Genomic DNA, 18,989 nt, shown 5'->3' on the forward strand with positions numbered 1-18,989 from the left:
AACTAGTGCACTTTTCAGTTTCATTAAAGAGAGAAACATTTTGAACACGTATGGCGGATTAATTAATAATGTTTCTTAGCTGATTTCTCTTGGGGCAAGGGCAAGCACGCTGATGTAACCTGAGTCACAACTTTCACTTTGGGGGGGGGGGAAATAGAGGGCAATAGCCTCTAAATTATTATCATGGAGGCAAGATATATGAAAACAGTTAAGCTAAGCGCTTAAAAAATATAATGTATCCTTTTTACCCCCAAAAAGTATATTACAGATGGAAACTTCTGGTTCTGAGGTCATTTATGTACAAAACCAAGGTGAAGCCAGAGTAATTAATGTTCTAATTATTCATTATCTAAAGATAATGACTTTTTCAAATCCCATCATAATGAACTGCTTTATATGTCTGTCAGAGAGGGAGGGAGATGGAGTCTTTAATCCCTTCAGAACATCTGTGTGTGAAAAAGGTACTATGGAGCATTGCTTGTGCATTTTCAATTATCTAATTATGCTTCCTCTTTCAAAGAAACTGTCACGTTACCAACAGCCTTTCTTAATGATTTGAAAAAGACTGAAAAATTATTTTAATTGGTTTTTCATTTAATTATTGCAGTTGATTAAGAGGAAATATCATTCATAAACTTTTAGTATAAGAACATTACACTAATGGTTTTAACAGGCAGTATATGTTATTTTTAGAATGAAGAAATGTAGGAAAATAGTTTTAGCCATGGCTCAGACCTCAGAGTGGCTCTCACTTGCTTTATCTTCATCTCAGTTTATCTTTTTTAAAATGTTTTCTATATTTTCTTTGTTAGTCCTGTCCTTCCACTGTTCCATTTAGCCTTTCAGATTTTCCTCTTTCATTCCCTATTTTGTGGCTGTTGCCTCTTGTTAGTATTTACTTTTGTAAAGAAGCAGTGAGCAGTCTCTTTCATATCAATGATGTAGCCTTTTTACATGAAGAGCAGTCAGATCACAGGTACTTCAGTACCTTGTGCTTTGGAGGGGAAAAAGCAATACAGCATGTTGTAACAGGGAGAATAATATGTTATTGCTGAATGTTATACAAAGAAAGAAAAACTGGTGAATTCAGCTTTCTTGCTACTGAAGAAAGTTTCCTCCATTCAGTGGTGAGTATAAAAAACTCCACATTTTTGTATTTGTCATACACCCCCCTCCCAATACCTATTTTCTTGTTACAGATGTAACATTTACGTGCTTGCTATGTTTGGTACACTATAACTTAATATATACATGGCTATTTGCAGTCAAGTTTGGCTCAACTGAGCTGTTTGCCCTTTGATTCCCATTAGCCTGTCCACATCAGCATTAATAGCAATACTTAACCCTGAGCAGCGTCCCTGCAGTAACTTAACTGCTTTCCTGTTGGTTTCATTTTATGATTCATGTGATTAGTTGGCTTCAGGCTGATAGTGCCATGGGTATGCACAGGCAGACACACAGGCTCCTGCATACAGAGATAACTGCTCTGCTTGTTTCAGAGAATATAAATTAACTTGCTGAAATATTCTTGGAAAGTAGTTAAAATCTGCTCATCTTTTGTAATATTCAGACTTAGATTCTGAATTCTTATTCTTTCGTTTCATGGAGAAATGCTAGCTTTATAAGTTTAAAAAAATAGAGATCTGTCAGAGCTGTGAAACTTGCACAGTTCACTGGTCAGTGTGTTACTGAGAAAGGCATTTTCACAAAACAGATTCTGATATTATATTCCACCATGGAAATTTCCTGATCTTCCAAAGTAGGATGTTAACCAGTTAAGCTCCCAGAGGAGACTTCTGTAATAAAATCTTCCCCAACCCTTTCCTCAGTGACAGTTTACACATTGAACAAAAAAGGGGCTGGGACTTTGTCATTCCAGAGGCAGTATCTCTCTCACTGAGTAGCACTTTTTTATAATATAGGAATATTGGCAAGAACAGATATAATTTACAGGAGTTACTGAATTTCAACTATCTTAATACACTGATAGGACTCTAATATGGTGACTTTACAGGAGAAGCGAGTTTTTTTCTGAAGCTAATAGCCATTTCATGGATTTAATATATGATCGATGTGCATGTTAGATCAATATGTAATTCCAGTTGGTACAAACTGTACAAAATTATTATTCCATTGAATCAACTAACTTCTTTATGGTCTAAAAAAGTTTCTTGACTTACTAGAGAGAATTTTAATATGGGATATGTGTTTGTCCTTTGGTTTGTAAAGCACCATGTTTGAATTAATTTATGAAATGCCATAAATTGTGCAGTAATTAATCTTGCAGCAAATGTTATATATCTTATGTAAATACAGCTTTATATTCTAAGACTGGCAGAGCAATTTGTGGATAAGTAGAGTTTGGATTTATTAATTATATATCATATAATACTAATAACAATTTTTTATCTTAATAGTTCATTCTTCGTTCCCACAGATACAAGTACAACTTTCAGGTAGCGGCAGCTTGCAAAACTGAAAGTGCTGCCTTCTTTCACAACTAAGACTTAGTTTATTTTTAGACATGTAATGTTCCTCATCTTCCCTTTGGTCCACAACTATTACATGTTTAGGTTATTAGTATTCATGAGCTACTTCATTGCAAAAGGGTGCCATAGGGGCTATGAATTAGTACGTGATTCTGCATTCAGCAGCAGAGAAAGGAAGCTTACTAGCTTGTGCTGGTGAAGGCCAGGGATTCTGTCGAAAGATTCAAGTTACTGCAACTGTGTGGAAAGAACTTATATTAAAATATCATCTATACAGCAAGGAATACAGGGGTTTATTTATTTACTCATGGCTTGCATTATTGGAAAAATGGATGGAGTAAAAATGAGTGATCATGAAAATAAACACCTAAAGTATTTTTTTATAAATCATCAGTAAGTCTAAGAGAATGAAGGAAATACTCTAATTTTAGCAATGGCTAATCACTTAAGATTTTTTCCTTAAAAGGATATATTTCCAGATATTACATAGATGAGTTTATGGGCAAAGTTTGTTCTAGCTTCCTGTGTCTTACTATCTTTCTTTTTCAGGCAATATGTACTATTGGCAGGTATTTTATGTAGTTACTGAGAAATACTGAGTGTATATCTATATACTGATTTTCTTAATCCAAATAATTTGTCCAGTATAATTTTATGCATCTTGAATATATGTATTAGATATCTGTATGTAGAAAGATATACAATGACTTAATACATGTAATTGCCTTTGTTTCAATTCTATATAGTTGTGTATGCTGTAGTTTAATATAAGCAAGTATAATCCACAATGTCCTTGTAGTGTGTTCATTTTATACAGTTTACCTCAGGTTTAATTTTTATGGCAGATTGTAACTCAAACTACTCTTTGAGTAAGTTTTTTATCTTAATAGTTCATTCTTCGTTCCCACAGATACAAGTACAACTTTCAGGTAGCGGCAGCTTGCAAAACTGAAAGTGCTGCCTTCTTTCACAACTCTGATGTCTGACATGTAAATACAGCCTTGATTTTGCCTTGTGTAGTACAGATACCACTTTATCTAGGATCCGTCTCCACTGCATAAGTTTTGGCAGGAAAATGTAAGCGGTTTTCCCTTGGCGAAGGGAGCGGTGGCTTCCCGGCTGCTGCGGGAGCCCGGGGGTAGTGGGTGGCCCCGGTGCTGAAGGACAGCTCCGGGGAGCCCGGGCCGGGGGCGGCTCCGCTCCTGCTGGGATCAAAGGGCTTTTGGCTTTGGTGCTTTACTTCAATTACCAAAAAAAAATTAAAAAAAACCCACCAAACCCCTCAAGTGACTCTTTTCCCGTGCTAAATATCTGTGAAGTAAAACAGAGGCACAGATAGGTTGTCTGTAACTATTCTTAATATACACGTTGATGATGTTGTTATGGCAATAATTAGAAATAATTATGCCAATAATTAGAAATAGCATAAGATTTTTGTTGAACTAGTCATTGAAAGAATTGCTAAAGATGGTAAAATAATTTTAAATAAGAATGTAGTGAATTATTTCATTTAGAAATAAATCGAGTATACTGAGAAATCCGTTACTCTTGGTTATCCTGCTACTGAAAACTGTATTTTTTTATTGTGTTATGATAACTAGGTTTGAATCAACAATATAACTTAATAATTTACCAATTTTAGCCACAGGCCTACAAAAACTTGCATCTGCATTTAAATGAATGTGTCAGTAATCCCAGCAAGTCCAGTAAAGGAAAATAAAATTTTAGGTATGTTATTATCAGAAGGGTTAAGTGCAAAAGGATATATGTAGATTCATGCAGGTCTTTTGCTTCTTTGTGCTTCTTAAATTAAACTCTAATGATACTGAAGAAAGTAACAGTGTGAGCTAGGACCTATTTCTCCAAGTGATAGCCAGTAACGGAATGGAAAAATATTGTGTTCTAAGGCTACTCAGGCTACATGGTATAAGACGACTGAATTTTAAATGCCCGTTCTTTTGATACTGTTCCAATTAATGTCAAATAATAAACTAGCCCAGGGATTAGATGAATGCAAAGGAAGCTTAATCTGTTTGTTTAGTTATGACAAGGGGAAGTATTGGACAGCTGTAGGATTTGATCCTTGGTCCTATCCCATTGAGCCTGTTTCTAGAAAACTAATAGCTATTTCTTACTAGAAGGACACTAGAACATATTTCCTAGGAAAGTAGGACTTGATATTTGCAAGGTAAAAACAAGTACAAGATTGATCTGAATTCCAAATATCTCAATCTTTTTTTTATTAAGGTGAATCTTATAGGTCCCTCTACCTGTCACAAAGAATGAAAATTGAAATTTATCTGTGTCTTTGAAAAAGCAATTTATCTATTATTCAGAAAGTCTTCATAGTCCTTGAATTAGGGAATTAATACATCAAAAATGGGATTTTCCTAAAGTTACGATACTATCAATTCTTATTTCTCAGTTGATGGACATCATTGTCTCCTAAATAATGTGAGATTAGAGCATTTCAGCTCCGTTGTACAAAAAAGTGAAGACTGACATAAAACCATCGTAAGATTAATATTTATTATATTCATAAACACTTGAAATTCGGTAGAGCAAAGTCAATAGTATGATAAACAATTATTTCTTTAATTGCATGGCAGATTTTATAGTCCATTAAACTTTATTGCTGTAAATGATACATTTATAGATTAGCATGGCAGCAAAGTACATGTCAATGTAGCTCAAATGTCAACAGATGCTCTCAGAAGAAGTATTTTCAGTTTCTTCCCTCTCTCTTACTAAAGTATTGATGCATAAACACAAGAGTTCCAGAACTGACAACATCTCCGTGGCTCAAGATGGGAACAAAATGACTACAGAAAGCTTTGAGTAGGGGGCATCATCAGCATCGCAGGAATAGTCACTGAAGTCCAATTCCAAGCACTGGTGGAAGGGAATTATCCATGTGGAAAGGAATTATCCATGTCTAATCAAAGTAGAAAGTAGGACCCCTGAAAATGAGGCCTGTGTGATTCTGCCCTCTCCAAGTATCAGACTGTACTTTTGGTCTGCCCTCTGCTTGAAATGGCAGTGTCTTCTCCTCTAGAGAGGCAAACCAGTCAATGGTGTTGCCTTCTAGCACCCTATGGGCACGAGTCTGGGGCCTTGTTTCCTCAGCTGAGGAGGAAAAGGGACTCGGCGTTGGAAACTGGCTCATGTAGGAATGATGTTGGCAAGCCCTGATATACTGAATTAGGGATTGAAGTTTCTGTTTGAATACAGGGATTGTGTGACAGCACTCCGAGCTAATGATGCAGGTTGATTGCATATTGAGACAGTATTATCACACTGTACATTTGATCTCTAGTTTTAAGGTTTTCTTGATAAGTGTGCAAGTTAGTAACATCACTCGTTCTTAAAGAGAAAACATTTCCTAAGATTCTCTGGCCATAGCCAGAATTCTGTGCTAGAGCTATGGACCAATATCCAGCCCCAAAATTAAGAAAGATAAACTTCACTAAATCTTCTCAAATTGTAGAAAAATATTTTTATCAGAAGATTCAGCATGAATTTTGTGATGTTCATCACTGCTTTTTTAAATTAATTTGCTATTTGAAGAATAATGACTCCTATGTAGCAATCCCAAATCATATTTATTCATGTTACAGTGTTTGTGGAGAGGTAAAGAAAGAAATCTGTATTACTTGAAACAAAAGTAGCTGCTAGGTTAGATATTTTGTAAAGTTGAGGTTACTGCATTCTGTGAACAACAATAAAAATATCGTTATTTAGTAATCATTGCAACTTTAACAAGCAGCAGAATATGTAGCCTATGGAGTAAACACCTGTACTTTATTAGGGACATGATTTATATAAAGCCAAGAAATTAATATTTATCTCCCTCAAGAAAATCGGTCTCTAGTTTGAAAATGGGAAATATTTTCGGGCATTTTTTCTCAGTTTTATATTAATTTTAAGTGAATGGAACTAGTTTCCCTTACACAAAACCTTTTCCTTGATACTTACATATTTATGGAAGATGGTCTTTTTAAAATGACCAAAAAGGGCAGTTAAAGTTCTTCCTAGAATGATTTAATATATGTGTGTGTGCGTGTGTGTGGTTGCATACATGTGAGGGAGGGTGTGCTAGGCGATATCTACAATAAAATACAAAGGAATTTTACATAGAAACGTCAAAATACGTATGTCCTTCCATTTTTGCCATGCAAATCCAAAAGCCAGTCACTGAAGTCATAGGAGGGAACAAGAGAGAACCTATTTTAAGCTCAGTGTGTCTCAGGTGGTCCACTAAAATGTGCTCTTGAGTACTTCAGTGCATCACAGCACCTTGTTCTGTGTGAAGGTGGTAGCTGGTTTTTTTTATCTGAACTTAATAGGAGCAGATCATAAGTGCTGAACACAGTTAAATGCCTATGCAGAGATTGATAATGACTTTTCTATTAAGTGTTGTCTATTCAAGGACTTTACTTTTCCAGCTTCTTTAAAAAAAAATACTGTCTATTTTTATCTGCTCTTACGTATGGTCACTGTCGTGGTTTAACCCCAGCCGGTGACTGAGCACCACACAGCTGCTCACTCACTCCCCGCCCACAGTGGGATGGGGGAGAGGATTGGAAGGGTAAAAGTGAGAAAACCATGGGTTGAGATAAGAACAGTTTAATAATTGAAATAAAATAAAATAGTGGTAGTAGTAATAATAATAATTTAAAAAGAATATACAAAGCAAGTGATGCACAGTGCAATTGCTCACCACCCGCTGACCGATGCCCAGAAAGTCCCTGAGCAGTGGCCCCCGGCCAGCTTTCCCCAGTTTATGTACTGAGCATGACGTCATGTGATATGGAATATCCCTTTGGCCAGTTGGGGTCAGCTGTCCTGGCTGTGCCCCCTCCCAGCTTCTCGTGCACCTCCAGCCTTCTCAGTTGGTAGAGCATGGGAAGCTGAAAAGTCCTTGGCTAGTGTAAGCACTACTTAGCAACAGCTAAAACATCGGTGTGTGATCAACATTGTTCTCATCCTAAATCCCAAACACAGCACTGTACCAGCTACTAGGAAGAAAATTAACTCTATCCCAGCCAAAACCAGGACAGTGACACGTTAGTAAATCTTGGTAACTGTCAGTAAAACATAATTTAGGTATACATCATTTTATACTTTCCTGTATCTGTCTTTGGACAGGATTGATGTAAGCTTTAGCAGGGCCCAGATCCATAGAAGTCACAGGATGTCAGTTCTTCTCCCACAGACCCCTTCATTTCTCCCTGGCAAGATTTCCTAGCTGTCTGAAACTTGCCGTGAGATAAAGAAGCCTGCGCCTCTAACCCTTCTCTTTCTTATTTTAGGGTGATGGAGGGAGGAGCAGTCCATCACATCTACTGGGAAGGGAGCCTGCTGGGAGGGACAGCAGGACTGTCCCTCAACAAATAAATTCAAAATTTGACTTCAAAATACAGAATTACTGAAAAAAAATCACTAAAATTAGTATGTTGCCAGTAGGTCTACTAATCAGCAATACAAGATCAAGGAATTTCCCACGTACTAGGCTGATTTAACAACTACATCTGAAGTGAGTCAGGCTGCAGCTTAAATTTCTGGGTCTCTGCAGAGTGACAGCTAACTTCATATTGCTGTTACAGCTAGGGCATCACTTGGTTGTAGCAGTATTAGGACTGTGTATTAGTATGTCCTGTGTGTATTTGAGATTGTTCTCTAGAGCGTGTTTCTGAATGCTTTATCCAGCCTCTATGTGCAGGAGCAGAAAAAGGATTTGTATAGAAACATTCAAATGCAATATGATAGCTAAAGAAAATCAAACAGAACTGACAGAGTGATTCATCTTTCTGTCAATCAATGAAAGTTCTAGTGGGTTATTAGGTTTTTTTGCCTCAAAATTATTTTGCCTTCATACTGTGATTATTGCATTTACCTTTGAAGAAGTGAGAGAGTGAAGACCTAAAAAATGCTACATTTTATATTATCTCTTTCTGTGAAGTATGAAAATATAGAAGATGATATCTTCATATCTATTAGGTCTTAAGGCTTTGGTGAACAGTGCCGATAAGATACGTGTATTAACCTACATATATTCTCATGGCCCATACTCATTTTCTTTGGTCGTAAAATTGTATTTTTATTGTTTTCTGTATTCTGGGGATATAGACAGGAAGGCTCCACGTGACTTTTAAATGTTGCGTGTCTCTCTGTCACTCTGAAAAACATGGGAAAGTGTTCATTTTATTTATTTCCCTCGAAGAAGTGAAGAACAAATTATAATGCTGGAAATATATAGTCTGACGAGCATCAAATTAACCTTCTATTTGTGAACCAAATGAATTAAAATGTATCAAGACTTAAAATTAATTTACTAATTAAAAAAAAGGGGGTTGGAAATGCTGTTACACAGACAAATTAACATGTTTGTTTTTACTTTGTAACTGTAGTACATTTACTCCTAAAATGCAAGGCAGACGGATGGGGACTTCAGGGAGAATCACTAAGAGCACAAGTGTGAGCGGAGAGATGTATAAGCTGGAGCACAATGACGGGAGTCAGTCGGACACGGCTGTCGGCACGGTTGGAACAGGTGGGAAGAAAAGGCGTTCCAGCCTTAGTGCCAAAGTGGTTGCCATAGTGTCTCGAAGGAGCAGAAGCACATCTCAACTTAGCCAAACAGGTGAGTGAGACACACGGTCTTCGGAAACAGGACTCTCGCCAAACGTGGTTTACCATTATTTCATCTGTGGCATCTGTGTTACATGTATATGGATATAGACCACTCAGGAGAGAAGATTTTCCAGCTGTGAATAAATTTTTGAGGTATTAATTTTCTTTGATCATTAGGCATCTGCAAGAAACAATATACAAATGCCTTTTAGAATATGTACCATAACAACTTTCTGTCCTGATCAATGAAAAATGTTTTTGTCTCTTAGAAGCCTTGTTTACAGTCAGGCAAGGAAATGCAAAGAGACATATGTGGTTATCAACAGTGGATAATGGTTTGGCTAAGAGCAGTTTTTTATGTAGAGGAAATTTCTTCTAGCAGAAGAGTTGAGTACGAATGGGGGAATTGAAATCTGAGCAAATGAATGGCAGTTATGTAACTTGGATAAAAGGTTGTACCTGTAGTGGCAAAAAAATACGTTTTTAAAAACTACTTTTGATTTCTTAGTCAAGAGTAAATCCAGTATTTTTTCTTTAAAAACAACACTGGCAAACTGGGGTCAGTGATTTCAGATAAATTAGATGACAGCATGATGCTTCATTAGGAACATAAGACTTCCAACTCTTTATTGTGACTTCAGAAATCTTAAAAGCTTCATATCTGCATAGCCTGAAGGAACAAAAGCTCATGCAGAAAGATACAAAAGGGGAAAAAAAATGGTTTAAAGTCCCTGTCCTGCTCCTATTGAACCCCAGTGAAGACTTTTGCTCTTGTCTTCAGTGGGAGCAGGACCTGACCCTAAGGGTTCTTTCTTACTGAAAGAAGGAAGAGAAAGAGGAAAAGCTTCAGCCTAGCATAGAATGCACGCATATTGCAGCACTCCTCTCACATAGTCAGGGTAATCTAAACTAAGGTAAGTAAAAATACTGTTTATTTATATCATCAAATATCTCACCCTTTTCCCTTGGTTTTCTTTTATTGCCAGATGAGCAGTAGAAGTGATTCTTTCAAAACGTAAAGCTTGGTCAGCTTTAACAAAAAGATTGTAATACTTTTCTACACTACTCATTTACGAATTTTAAGCCAGAAAGCATATAATCTTGCAGTTGGACCAAATGATAGATGTAGTAGGCATATTTGACACCCAGAATTGTAATTAATATCGTGTTGCTCAAAAATGCACTCTGCCTGAATATTAGACTAGAATATAGATAGTTGTATACAGTAAGGTGTTATTTTAGATGCATCAGAATCAATGACATGCTCTTAAAGTAATAAAGAGTGGTATTGTATTATAGAAAGGATGTTAGGTTGATGTTTTACTCCACTTACTATAAAGAACAAAATATTTTAAGTATTTTACAGAATGTTTTTGTGGTTTGATCTGGCGTTCCTTTCTAGCTCCTAAATCTCATTGAAATAGGAATTGCTGTGACAGAGCAAATCTCTGCTCCATCTTACTCAGTAGTCCAGCTCTGACCAGGAACCGGGGCTGTATACCTAAGAGGAAGGCACAGGGGGCTACCAAACATAGGATGATTTGCCTTGCATGAGCCCTAACTCACTCTTCTCAGTGAAGTTAGTAAAGAACTTAAAATCTAAACTGTGACTTCCAAACACTTCTCAGCATTATCTATTTAAAGCTCAGATGTTCCCATTCTTCATAGAAAGAGCTACTATAGCTCTCCAAATTTTGCTTGATGTAAATTTGAAAACAATAGGAATTTTGCAAGGAATGGAGCACCTAAAGTTATAATGAAACTCAAACAGCAAATCAAATATGAAAAGTATGATTACGTATTATTCATGATTGTAAAACAGCGTTGGGAATGATATTTACTTTGCCTTACTGTGGCTCAGATAAGCAGTACTATCTGTGGTATAAGCAGAGCAAATAAAATGTGGCATGTTTTGTCAGTCACTATTTTTTTAGTTAAATTATGTCAGAAATCAGTGAGTTGAATTAATGCATTTTTTAGAACAATATACACATGAGACTTGATAGGTTTTCCAAAGAAAATCCATTGTTGGAGACTAAATACTCATGGCCTAAATCAGGGACCCACTTTCCTTCCTTCTTGTAGTGTACAAGAGGGAAGGAGAAATCTAAAAAGGTCTAATTCATTTTAAAGTGTTGTGCCTAAGTAGCTTAATAATGTCTCCACTATTGAGAATTAAAAAAAACAAATCTGTTTTGACAATATAATATAAGCTAGGTCCTTAAAATTGATTATGTGAAAATCGGTTCTAATAGCCAAATTCTGAAGTTTTAAAACTGGTGTGGAGGTGTATGGGCCTGCAAAAAGTGGTGCCAGGTGTGAACTTCTGCTACAGATCTTCAATAACTGAAGGTGTGCTGTTGACATGGAGGATGTATTTTAAAGGAAGTATAAAAAAATACAGAAATGTATGTGTAGCCTCCATAGATTTTCCTGAATTGGTCGGTTTAATTTTTTTTTTTTCCTATGACTTGCATGATTGTAAGTCAGGTACGTATGATGTACATAGTTATTAGTGTCTCAAAACTGAAAGTAGAAGATCAGAAATAAAACACAAGGTCAGATATTTCTTGAAAATTGGAGTTCTGTATTTTTGTGGAACATGTAGATCTGAAATTCTAGTTTACCACTGTCTTCAAAACCAGTAAAATTTTTTCATTTGAAGAAATGGTCAATAAGGGCTGAATTCAACTTTTTGTAGCTAATTCTTGCTTTTAGCATACTGCACAGGTTTAATCTTATGTAAAAACAGAAGTGATGTGTATGAAACTGCTACTAGGTAGCTATTATTTCTAAGAGTTGATTTTTCTTTTCAATTGAAAAAGGAGTGTGTGTGTGAGCCTGTGCATGCATGTATGTGTCTATATATACACACATGGACCTTTTTGTATATATGGGGCAGATCCACTTGCATGTTAGATTTAGAAAGACTAGTAATCACATTATTTTGTGCACCCTTGTTCAGTGCTGTTGGAAAATATTTATTCTGAATATGTGCCTTATAAGATTGTCAGTGAAAGAATAGGGTTTTATTTTTATGTAAATCTGCAAGGAAAAGGATATTTTTCTGCTGCACCTTCCTTTCGATTACGTTTAAGATTTCATAATACTTCTAGTAACTGTTCATTGAAATAACAAAATCCTTACTATGGTTTGTTCATTGTGCCCACAAATTGGATGGATTTTATAGATCATCAAAAAAAGCTTGTAATCTTCTGGCAGTATTCCTAATGAAAATCCAGCTCTGCTTATGCTATCACAGTTAAAAAGAAGAAAAGAAAAGAAAAGAAAAGAAAAGAAAAGAAAAGAAAAGAAAAGAAAAGAAAAGAAAAGAAAAGAAAAGAGAAAAAGAAAAGAAGGAAAACCCCCAGAAAGACCACAGAAGAATGAAGATAGCTCCAGGCATATTCTGTACAATTTTTGTTATAATCTAACTTTTCTACTTTTATTTGCCAGCCTAATTTTTGTAAATAAATATATACATATATACAAAATAAATCTATAACTGCAGATTTTCTAAATAATTACAGCAACTAGACTTTAGATCATAGGAAAATGATAGGAAAATAGATTATGATAGGAAATCATCATCTATTGTCTTGATTTTGTGACATAACACTATTCCCCTACAGATATTCTTATATTATAGTTTCCCAACCAATGAGTGACTGAGGACAGCATTGATCATACTGCTTTTTGATTTGGGGTTCTGGGTTTGTTTTGAAGGAGATAAAAACTGCTACCATAGGAGGAAAGAGTTTTATTACAGAATTTATACCATAAATAGAGACATAACAATACATTTCAAAGTGGATGGAGGTAATGGTAGGGGTATCACCAGTGAGATGAGTTCTGGAGAAGAGGAAAAACTCAGTCTCAGATAAACAGAAGTATTCCCATCCCTGGATCTCTCTCAGTTCTCCTGGTACATGCAGATGTGTGCCTTAAGAAGGCAAAAGGATTCCTCCCTTTTGCTTTCTGACCCCTGGTCAGCAGATAGGGGTTCAGAAAAGTCATCTGCTAGTAGGAGCACACTTTTCTTGTTCGTTTTAAGTGCTATCAGTGCTTTGCAACCATTCTGGCACTGTATCTTCACCATCTTGCTATCAGAGAGTTGGTAGTGTCACATCTCTATGATGTATTCAGCCTGATGCAATTGCCTGCTGGGTCAGCAAGAGGGGTTTTTCTTTTTTAGGCAAATGGACAGGATGGCTGGCTGTGTTTTTGTTTGTTTTGTTGAAGGACTTAGAGGATTTTCATTCTTTAGCCACTTCTAATGGAGGCCAACTTTTCTGTCAAAAGCATTAAGAGTAAGATTTTAAAAGGAATTGCAGAATAATTTGGGAGTGTTTACTTAATTAAGATATCCAAAACATGATAACCAGTACAGATAGAAAGACTGAAAATACCAGTTTTGAGATAAATATGAATAAAACTACCAGGGATGCGACTGGTGAGCCTTTTGAGAAATGGGCTCTATTTTTTCCGAATATGACTTATTTGAGACTACTTTTATTTTCCAAGGTGCTCAACACCATTAACGTCAGTATTCTGACTAGTTTTCCATTGACATTGCTTGAGAAACATTAGTGATCTCATATAAGAAAAAGGTGAGACTTTGCCTGGGATATTGTATATTGTTCCCATTACTGGCTCAAAACAGATGAGAGCGGAAGAGATGCAGAGAAGGAGAGCTAAGGAGCTTGGAAGAATGGGGAGCTTGTCCAGTCTCACATTACACTGATATGGGTCATTTTTCTAAATGGAAATACCTTGCCACGTTTATGGTATGAACCACAATGAGATATTTCTACATAAGAACCAAAGTTATTTGCTGCCCATCTCCTGTTTGTGAAGTTTAACGTCAACATCCTGAAATGAAGCCATAGGCATTAACGTTTCAGAGAGAGGTCACGTACCCTGAAGTGGAGCGGAAATCAAGTATTGTCACCAGGTGAAAACAGAGAGAAAAAAGACTCTGTTCACTTATGTGCATCTGTGAACTGGATACTTGGAAGGAATCTTTAAGTGTCTGACCGCTTCACTCAGGAAGTAACTGGCAACCTGAGCAAAACCACGTGAGAATCTTCTAACGTATTTCCCTATGTAAAAATTGCACATGTCCTCACATGGAATTCCTGGCTACAGTACACTTTCTGTAATTTCCTGTAATTTTCCCATTAAAGAAGTGGCTTTCTGTATGTTCTTTTGAATTAAATTCCAAATTCCTGATTTCAGAAAAGATACCATCATCTAAGTGAGGAAATTGTCATTGAGCAGTGAAGTCCTGATAATCTTGTACGCCACAGTATAGCTGTGCTCCTTTTGTATGCTCACTCTAGCTTTAAGAACACTTATTCTTCATCTGGTTGAGTGCCTCACATTTCACCTTCTAAGAGTGATCTTAAGAAGTCTTTCTTTCATTGCTTTGTTGGATGACCGAAGTTTAGGTACACATTTAGAAAAGGCAACCCCATCCATTACACAAAATGTCCTCTAGTCGTGGAGAGTATGATGGTTCACTGGAGGTACTTAGTGACTGTTAGCAAGCACCACTATGCGATGGTAAAAATAACACTGCTTGGAAACATGGAAATTAAGCAGAGTAAAGCAATCTTCCAGGCTTGGAGCTACATCATTTCAGAGTAGACACTGCTAAAAAAAAAAAAAATCTCAGTTTTTCATTTTCGCAGTCTTTGTTTGGTAATGCCAGCAGGGGTAATTTTCTGTCTATCCTTGTGGTAATTTTATGATACAACAAGAGATTTTATACAGGTCTAGGTAGTACTGACAGATAAAGCAGATAATAAATCAGAAATAAAATAAGCTGGAGGGTGGAGGCCTTTGGGATCAGGAGGGGTTGTTTGTTGCCTTTCTTGAGAAAGCCGTTGCTTCTTTCCATAATTTTGTTACTTTTTTACCAGCATCGTGACAATCTTTTCTTGCAGTGCTCAGGCGCTTCCCCCCCCACCCCCCATTTCATTTTGATTGATTGAGTCTCAGTTATAAACAATGACAAGGATGGATTTCTGAGCATGCTTCTTTTACCTCATAACCGCTGAGTTTATTTTTTTATTACTGTAGTGAAAGAAATTGTGCTTATTTAAAAAATTACATTTATTTGATAAGAAAGTTGAGTGCTAGACAAAAGTTCAAAAGACTTATTTTATCTAGACTTCAATAAATTATTATTATTAGACTGGATGGAAAGCATGGAGATCAGTAAGGAATACTGGATGTCAGGAAGAAACTGGTTAGGAGGGAGGCATCGGCTGGTTTTATTAAAACAAGAGCCAGAGGGTGCTTACTGGTTGTGTTTCTAAGACAAAAAACACAAGCAGATCTCGTTAATATTTTAATAAGGTGTAGTGTGTATGCTGCTAGAATATGCTGATGATACTGATTTGGAAAGTACGTCACTTCTAGGTGATACAGAGGAAGGACTGATGAACTTGAGGACCAGAATAATAGAACTCAGATAAAATGTGATAATGCAGATTGCAAGATCATTCTTTTCAGAATGACTAATGAAGATTTCCAGATGCAATCTGGGAGCTGTCATCTAGAAAAAACAGGTGGAGGACATGGGTATAATAAAAATCACAGGATGAATGTAAAGCTATGTATAAGATCTGGCCAGGGAAAAGGCAAATGCTATCCTGGGTGCATCAGGCAAGGTGTTTCCCTGGAGAGCTAAGAAAATGTTAACGTCATTGAATGAGGCACAGCTGACAGCTCATCTGGAATACTGGTCACTCAGCATTCAAGAAAATGAGTGCTGGATGTTTGTGGGAATCAAGACCTTGAAGGATGATTTATTGCCTGATTTGTTCAGGCTATAAAAATGAAGGTTGAACAGGGGTATGATTGTTCTGTAAGAATGCAGTGAGAGTAAACATCAAAAAGGAAGAAGAGTTTTTGAAGCTAAAGGGTAACACCATCGGAAACTGTGGTATAAGAACAAATGGGTATAAATCAGTTCTGAATAAATTTTGTATTTGTCTCGAAATCACAATAAACTTGCTAACAGAACAGAGAGGTATCTTAAACCTCTCAAAGCATTTAGCATGCTAGGGATGAAACAGACCTTTTTTGTTTCTTATCTAGCATAATATCTCATTGCTGTTTTCATAGGATTTCTTTTCTGATGTTGTTCTTTTGTATTGCCATCTCCTGTTCATCCAGATGAAATGCTACAAGATCTCAAATTTTCTAATAGTAGATTCAGAAAATTGTCTCGGAAGTCAGAATTACTATGAGTCTTACAGCTGTACAGTTACCCAGTCTTCTGTAATTCACCTGTTGTTCACCATGTTGTAGAGGAGCATTTCCAAGTATTTGCTTGCATTGGGCGTTTATCTCTGCAAGAATGCTTAGCATTTACACATGAGCTTCCTTACCTACAGATACCTCCGTTTTGTTACCTTAAGTCTGCACACTTTGCAAATCTTTTCCTTAACACTAGACTGCATGTACTTGAAAAGTAACTTTCTGCAGCCTAGCGGAAGTGTGGTGGTCCATCCTGCAGCTCACCATTAGCCTTGTTTGGCTGTTCAATATTCTCTCCGTGAGAGTCATTCCAATCTGGGTTGTTATTTTTCCCGGAGCAGGCCATTAGAGCTTGCTTTGCATAGTTGTGGTGATCTATGAGGACAATGGCTCTGTTGCACAAAGAGAAGAATGGAGGGGGACTGACGTTAAGATGGATTTCTCTTTTCAGCCAATCTAAAAAAAGTCTGTAGTACAGCAGCAGGGATGGTAGTGGTGCCTTAGGGATGGTGACAGGATCTGGGCTCTAAATCTGACACCCTGGCAGCAAATAGCACCCCCCTGAACCCAGCAAAAGCTTCATACCGATCCCACATGAACAAATGGATTAAGAATGATAGTAAAACCAAAGAAAAAGACCTGATTATTTTTGTAAGAGGAACTCTTTGTTCTAGTAATGATACTTAATTCTTTGAAACTATTGAGTGAATGTAAGCGTGTTCTCTTTTATTTACTGTTGCCGTCTAGCTGAGGAATTCACTACCCTTAACAGAAACATAATTCAGTTCCAGTTACTCATCTTCCGAAAGATTTCCTAATAAGGGCTAGTATTTTCAAAGTCCTGCCGCTCTGTTGAGTTAGTGTTACGTGTAGCTCTTTTCCTTTTTCCTGAAATATAAATTTTGACTTTGTCTCCTGTTATGTAGTTGGTTGACTTGTACTCAAACGTATTCATTTGCTTTTCTGTCTATTTGCACTTTCTCCCTAGATTTTTTAACAGAGATATTACTGCAGTAATAACTGTACTTTGGGCTATTTCAAATATATAAGTAGCATGTGGTTTAGGAGAATTTATTCCTTCCCAAAAGTATAATCTTGATTTTAGCTAAGCTATGATATCCATGTCTTGTAGAACTATAATTTCAAAATATGTCAAATGTATTTAATGTCTAGCTTCACTGTTATGTTTCTATTGTATTTTTTTATGAAATGTTTTATAGAAAGACTACAGTGAGATAATTCTGACTGTATTTAACTAAGCTTTGTTTAAAGAGGATTTTTAATTGCTTTTTCATCTGATTCACACTGCATTCACAAGTTTTACTTTGTGCAAGTATAAACACTGAGTTGAAATAATATCAAAATTATGACAGAAAAAGGAAATAGAGGAATGCCAAAGTACTATCAAGAGGGGAAAAAAGTCTACTATCTTCACATTAAACATTTCTACATAAATGCCTATCTGTAAGAGAATGTCAGCCTTAAACTTGAATTTTATTACTCTTCATATACTTCTTGCCTCATCAGGTCCACAGTTTGTAGCTTTCTGGAACTTGTGGGATTTTGTAGAAAGAAAGGTTTAGAGTACCTGCAGTCATCCAGAGGAAAAATACTCATATTCTGTGGCACAGGAATGAATTCCTGTCTCACAGAAGAATAAAGCCCCCTCTGTTTAGAGTCAGATGATCTAGCTTAATTTTGACAGACCTGAAATTATTTTTTTTTTCTTTTCCAAAGCAGTCCTTTTCTTAACTAACATAAACTTTGATTTTTGATTGAATGAGATAGCCTGTTCAGCATGAAACAACTCATTCAATTTTTAAGTATTGATTTGAGAGCTCAGGCTATCTAGTTTAAAACTGGGAAGAATAGAAATAGTTGGATCTGCAGTATTTCCTTCACAGGGTTGTTCCAAGTGTCTAGCTGAAGCTTGGGCAGAACTGACTTGTCATATACAATCGTCTACTCAAATGGCTGCTCAAGACTCTGTTAATGTCATCATTTTTTGTTGAATTTTGCAGATTCTCACCCTATGGCCTTTTCTCTGATACTTTTAGTAAATGTAACATAGAGTTCCAGAGAGCAGATCAAAATATTTTGTAGAAAGAGAAATTTTGAAATCTGGTCAGTACATTATAGTATTTCTTACAAACTATTTGTGGTATTATTTTTCTCATGTAACTGAAGAATTTACAATAATTTAAAAAAATTTTTAAAACTATACTTAATTCTTCCCTGCAAACACACAACTGAAATTTTCTTTGCACTCTTTCCTTTTACAGCTCACCTTTAATATTTTGCTTGCTTGCTTGTAGCTTCAGTGTAGCTACAATCAAGGACAAAGTGGGTCTTTGCACCTAAATATGGGCAGAGATTTTTCTTAGATTCCAGAACAGTATTTCAAATATGAGTGTCATATCTCTAAATCCATTAGGGGCAAGAAATTATTTAATTCTGGATCTTTTAGAAAATGTAACTGACTTTTTAAAATCTTAAAGTTTTTTTTTATGAAACATTTATAAAAATGTGTGGTAGTCATACACTGATGATAAGATATTGGTGGGCTAAGTTTAAAAAAAGGGCATTTAGCTGAATGTA

The 18,989-nt window shown here is 36.2% G+C and overlaps 1 protein-coding gene across 34 annotated transcripts in view; it reads left to right on the forward strand.

The window, feature by feature from the left end:
• The window catches only part of RIMS1 (regulating synaptic membrane exocytosis 1), a 356,593-nt gene that overhangs the window by 300,227 nt on the left and 37,377 nt on the right, over positions 1–18,989 (forward strand). For 24 of the 34 annotated variants that reach the window (XM_076333069.1, XM_076333034.1, XM_076333035.1 and 21 more), the window contains one exon: positions 8,900–9,132. The exons of the other annotated variants lie outside the window; for them this stretch is intronic. In XM_076333069.1, coding sequence (XP_076189184.1) covers positions 8,900–9,132 — 233 coding nt within the window. The remainder of the gene's footprint in view (positions 1–8,899; positions 9,133–18,989) is intronic. 34 annotated transcript variants of the gene reach the window in all.

This window comes from Aptenodytes patagonicus, chromosome 3 (genome assembly GCF_965638725.1).
Source record: "Aptenodytes patagonicus chromosome 3, bAptPat1.pri.cur, whole genome shotgun sequence".
Classification (NCBI taxonomy): domain Eukaryota; kingdom Metazoa; phylum Chordata; class Aves; order Sphenisciformes; family Spheniscidae; genus Aptenodytes; species Aptenodytes patagonicus.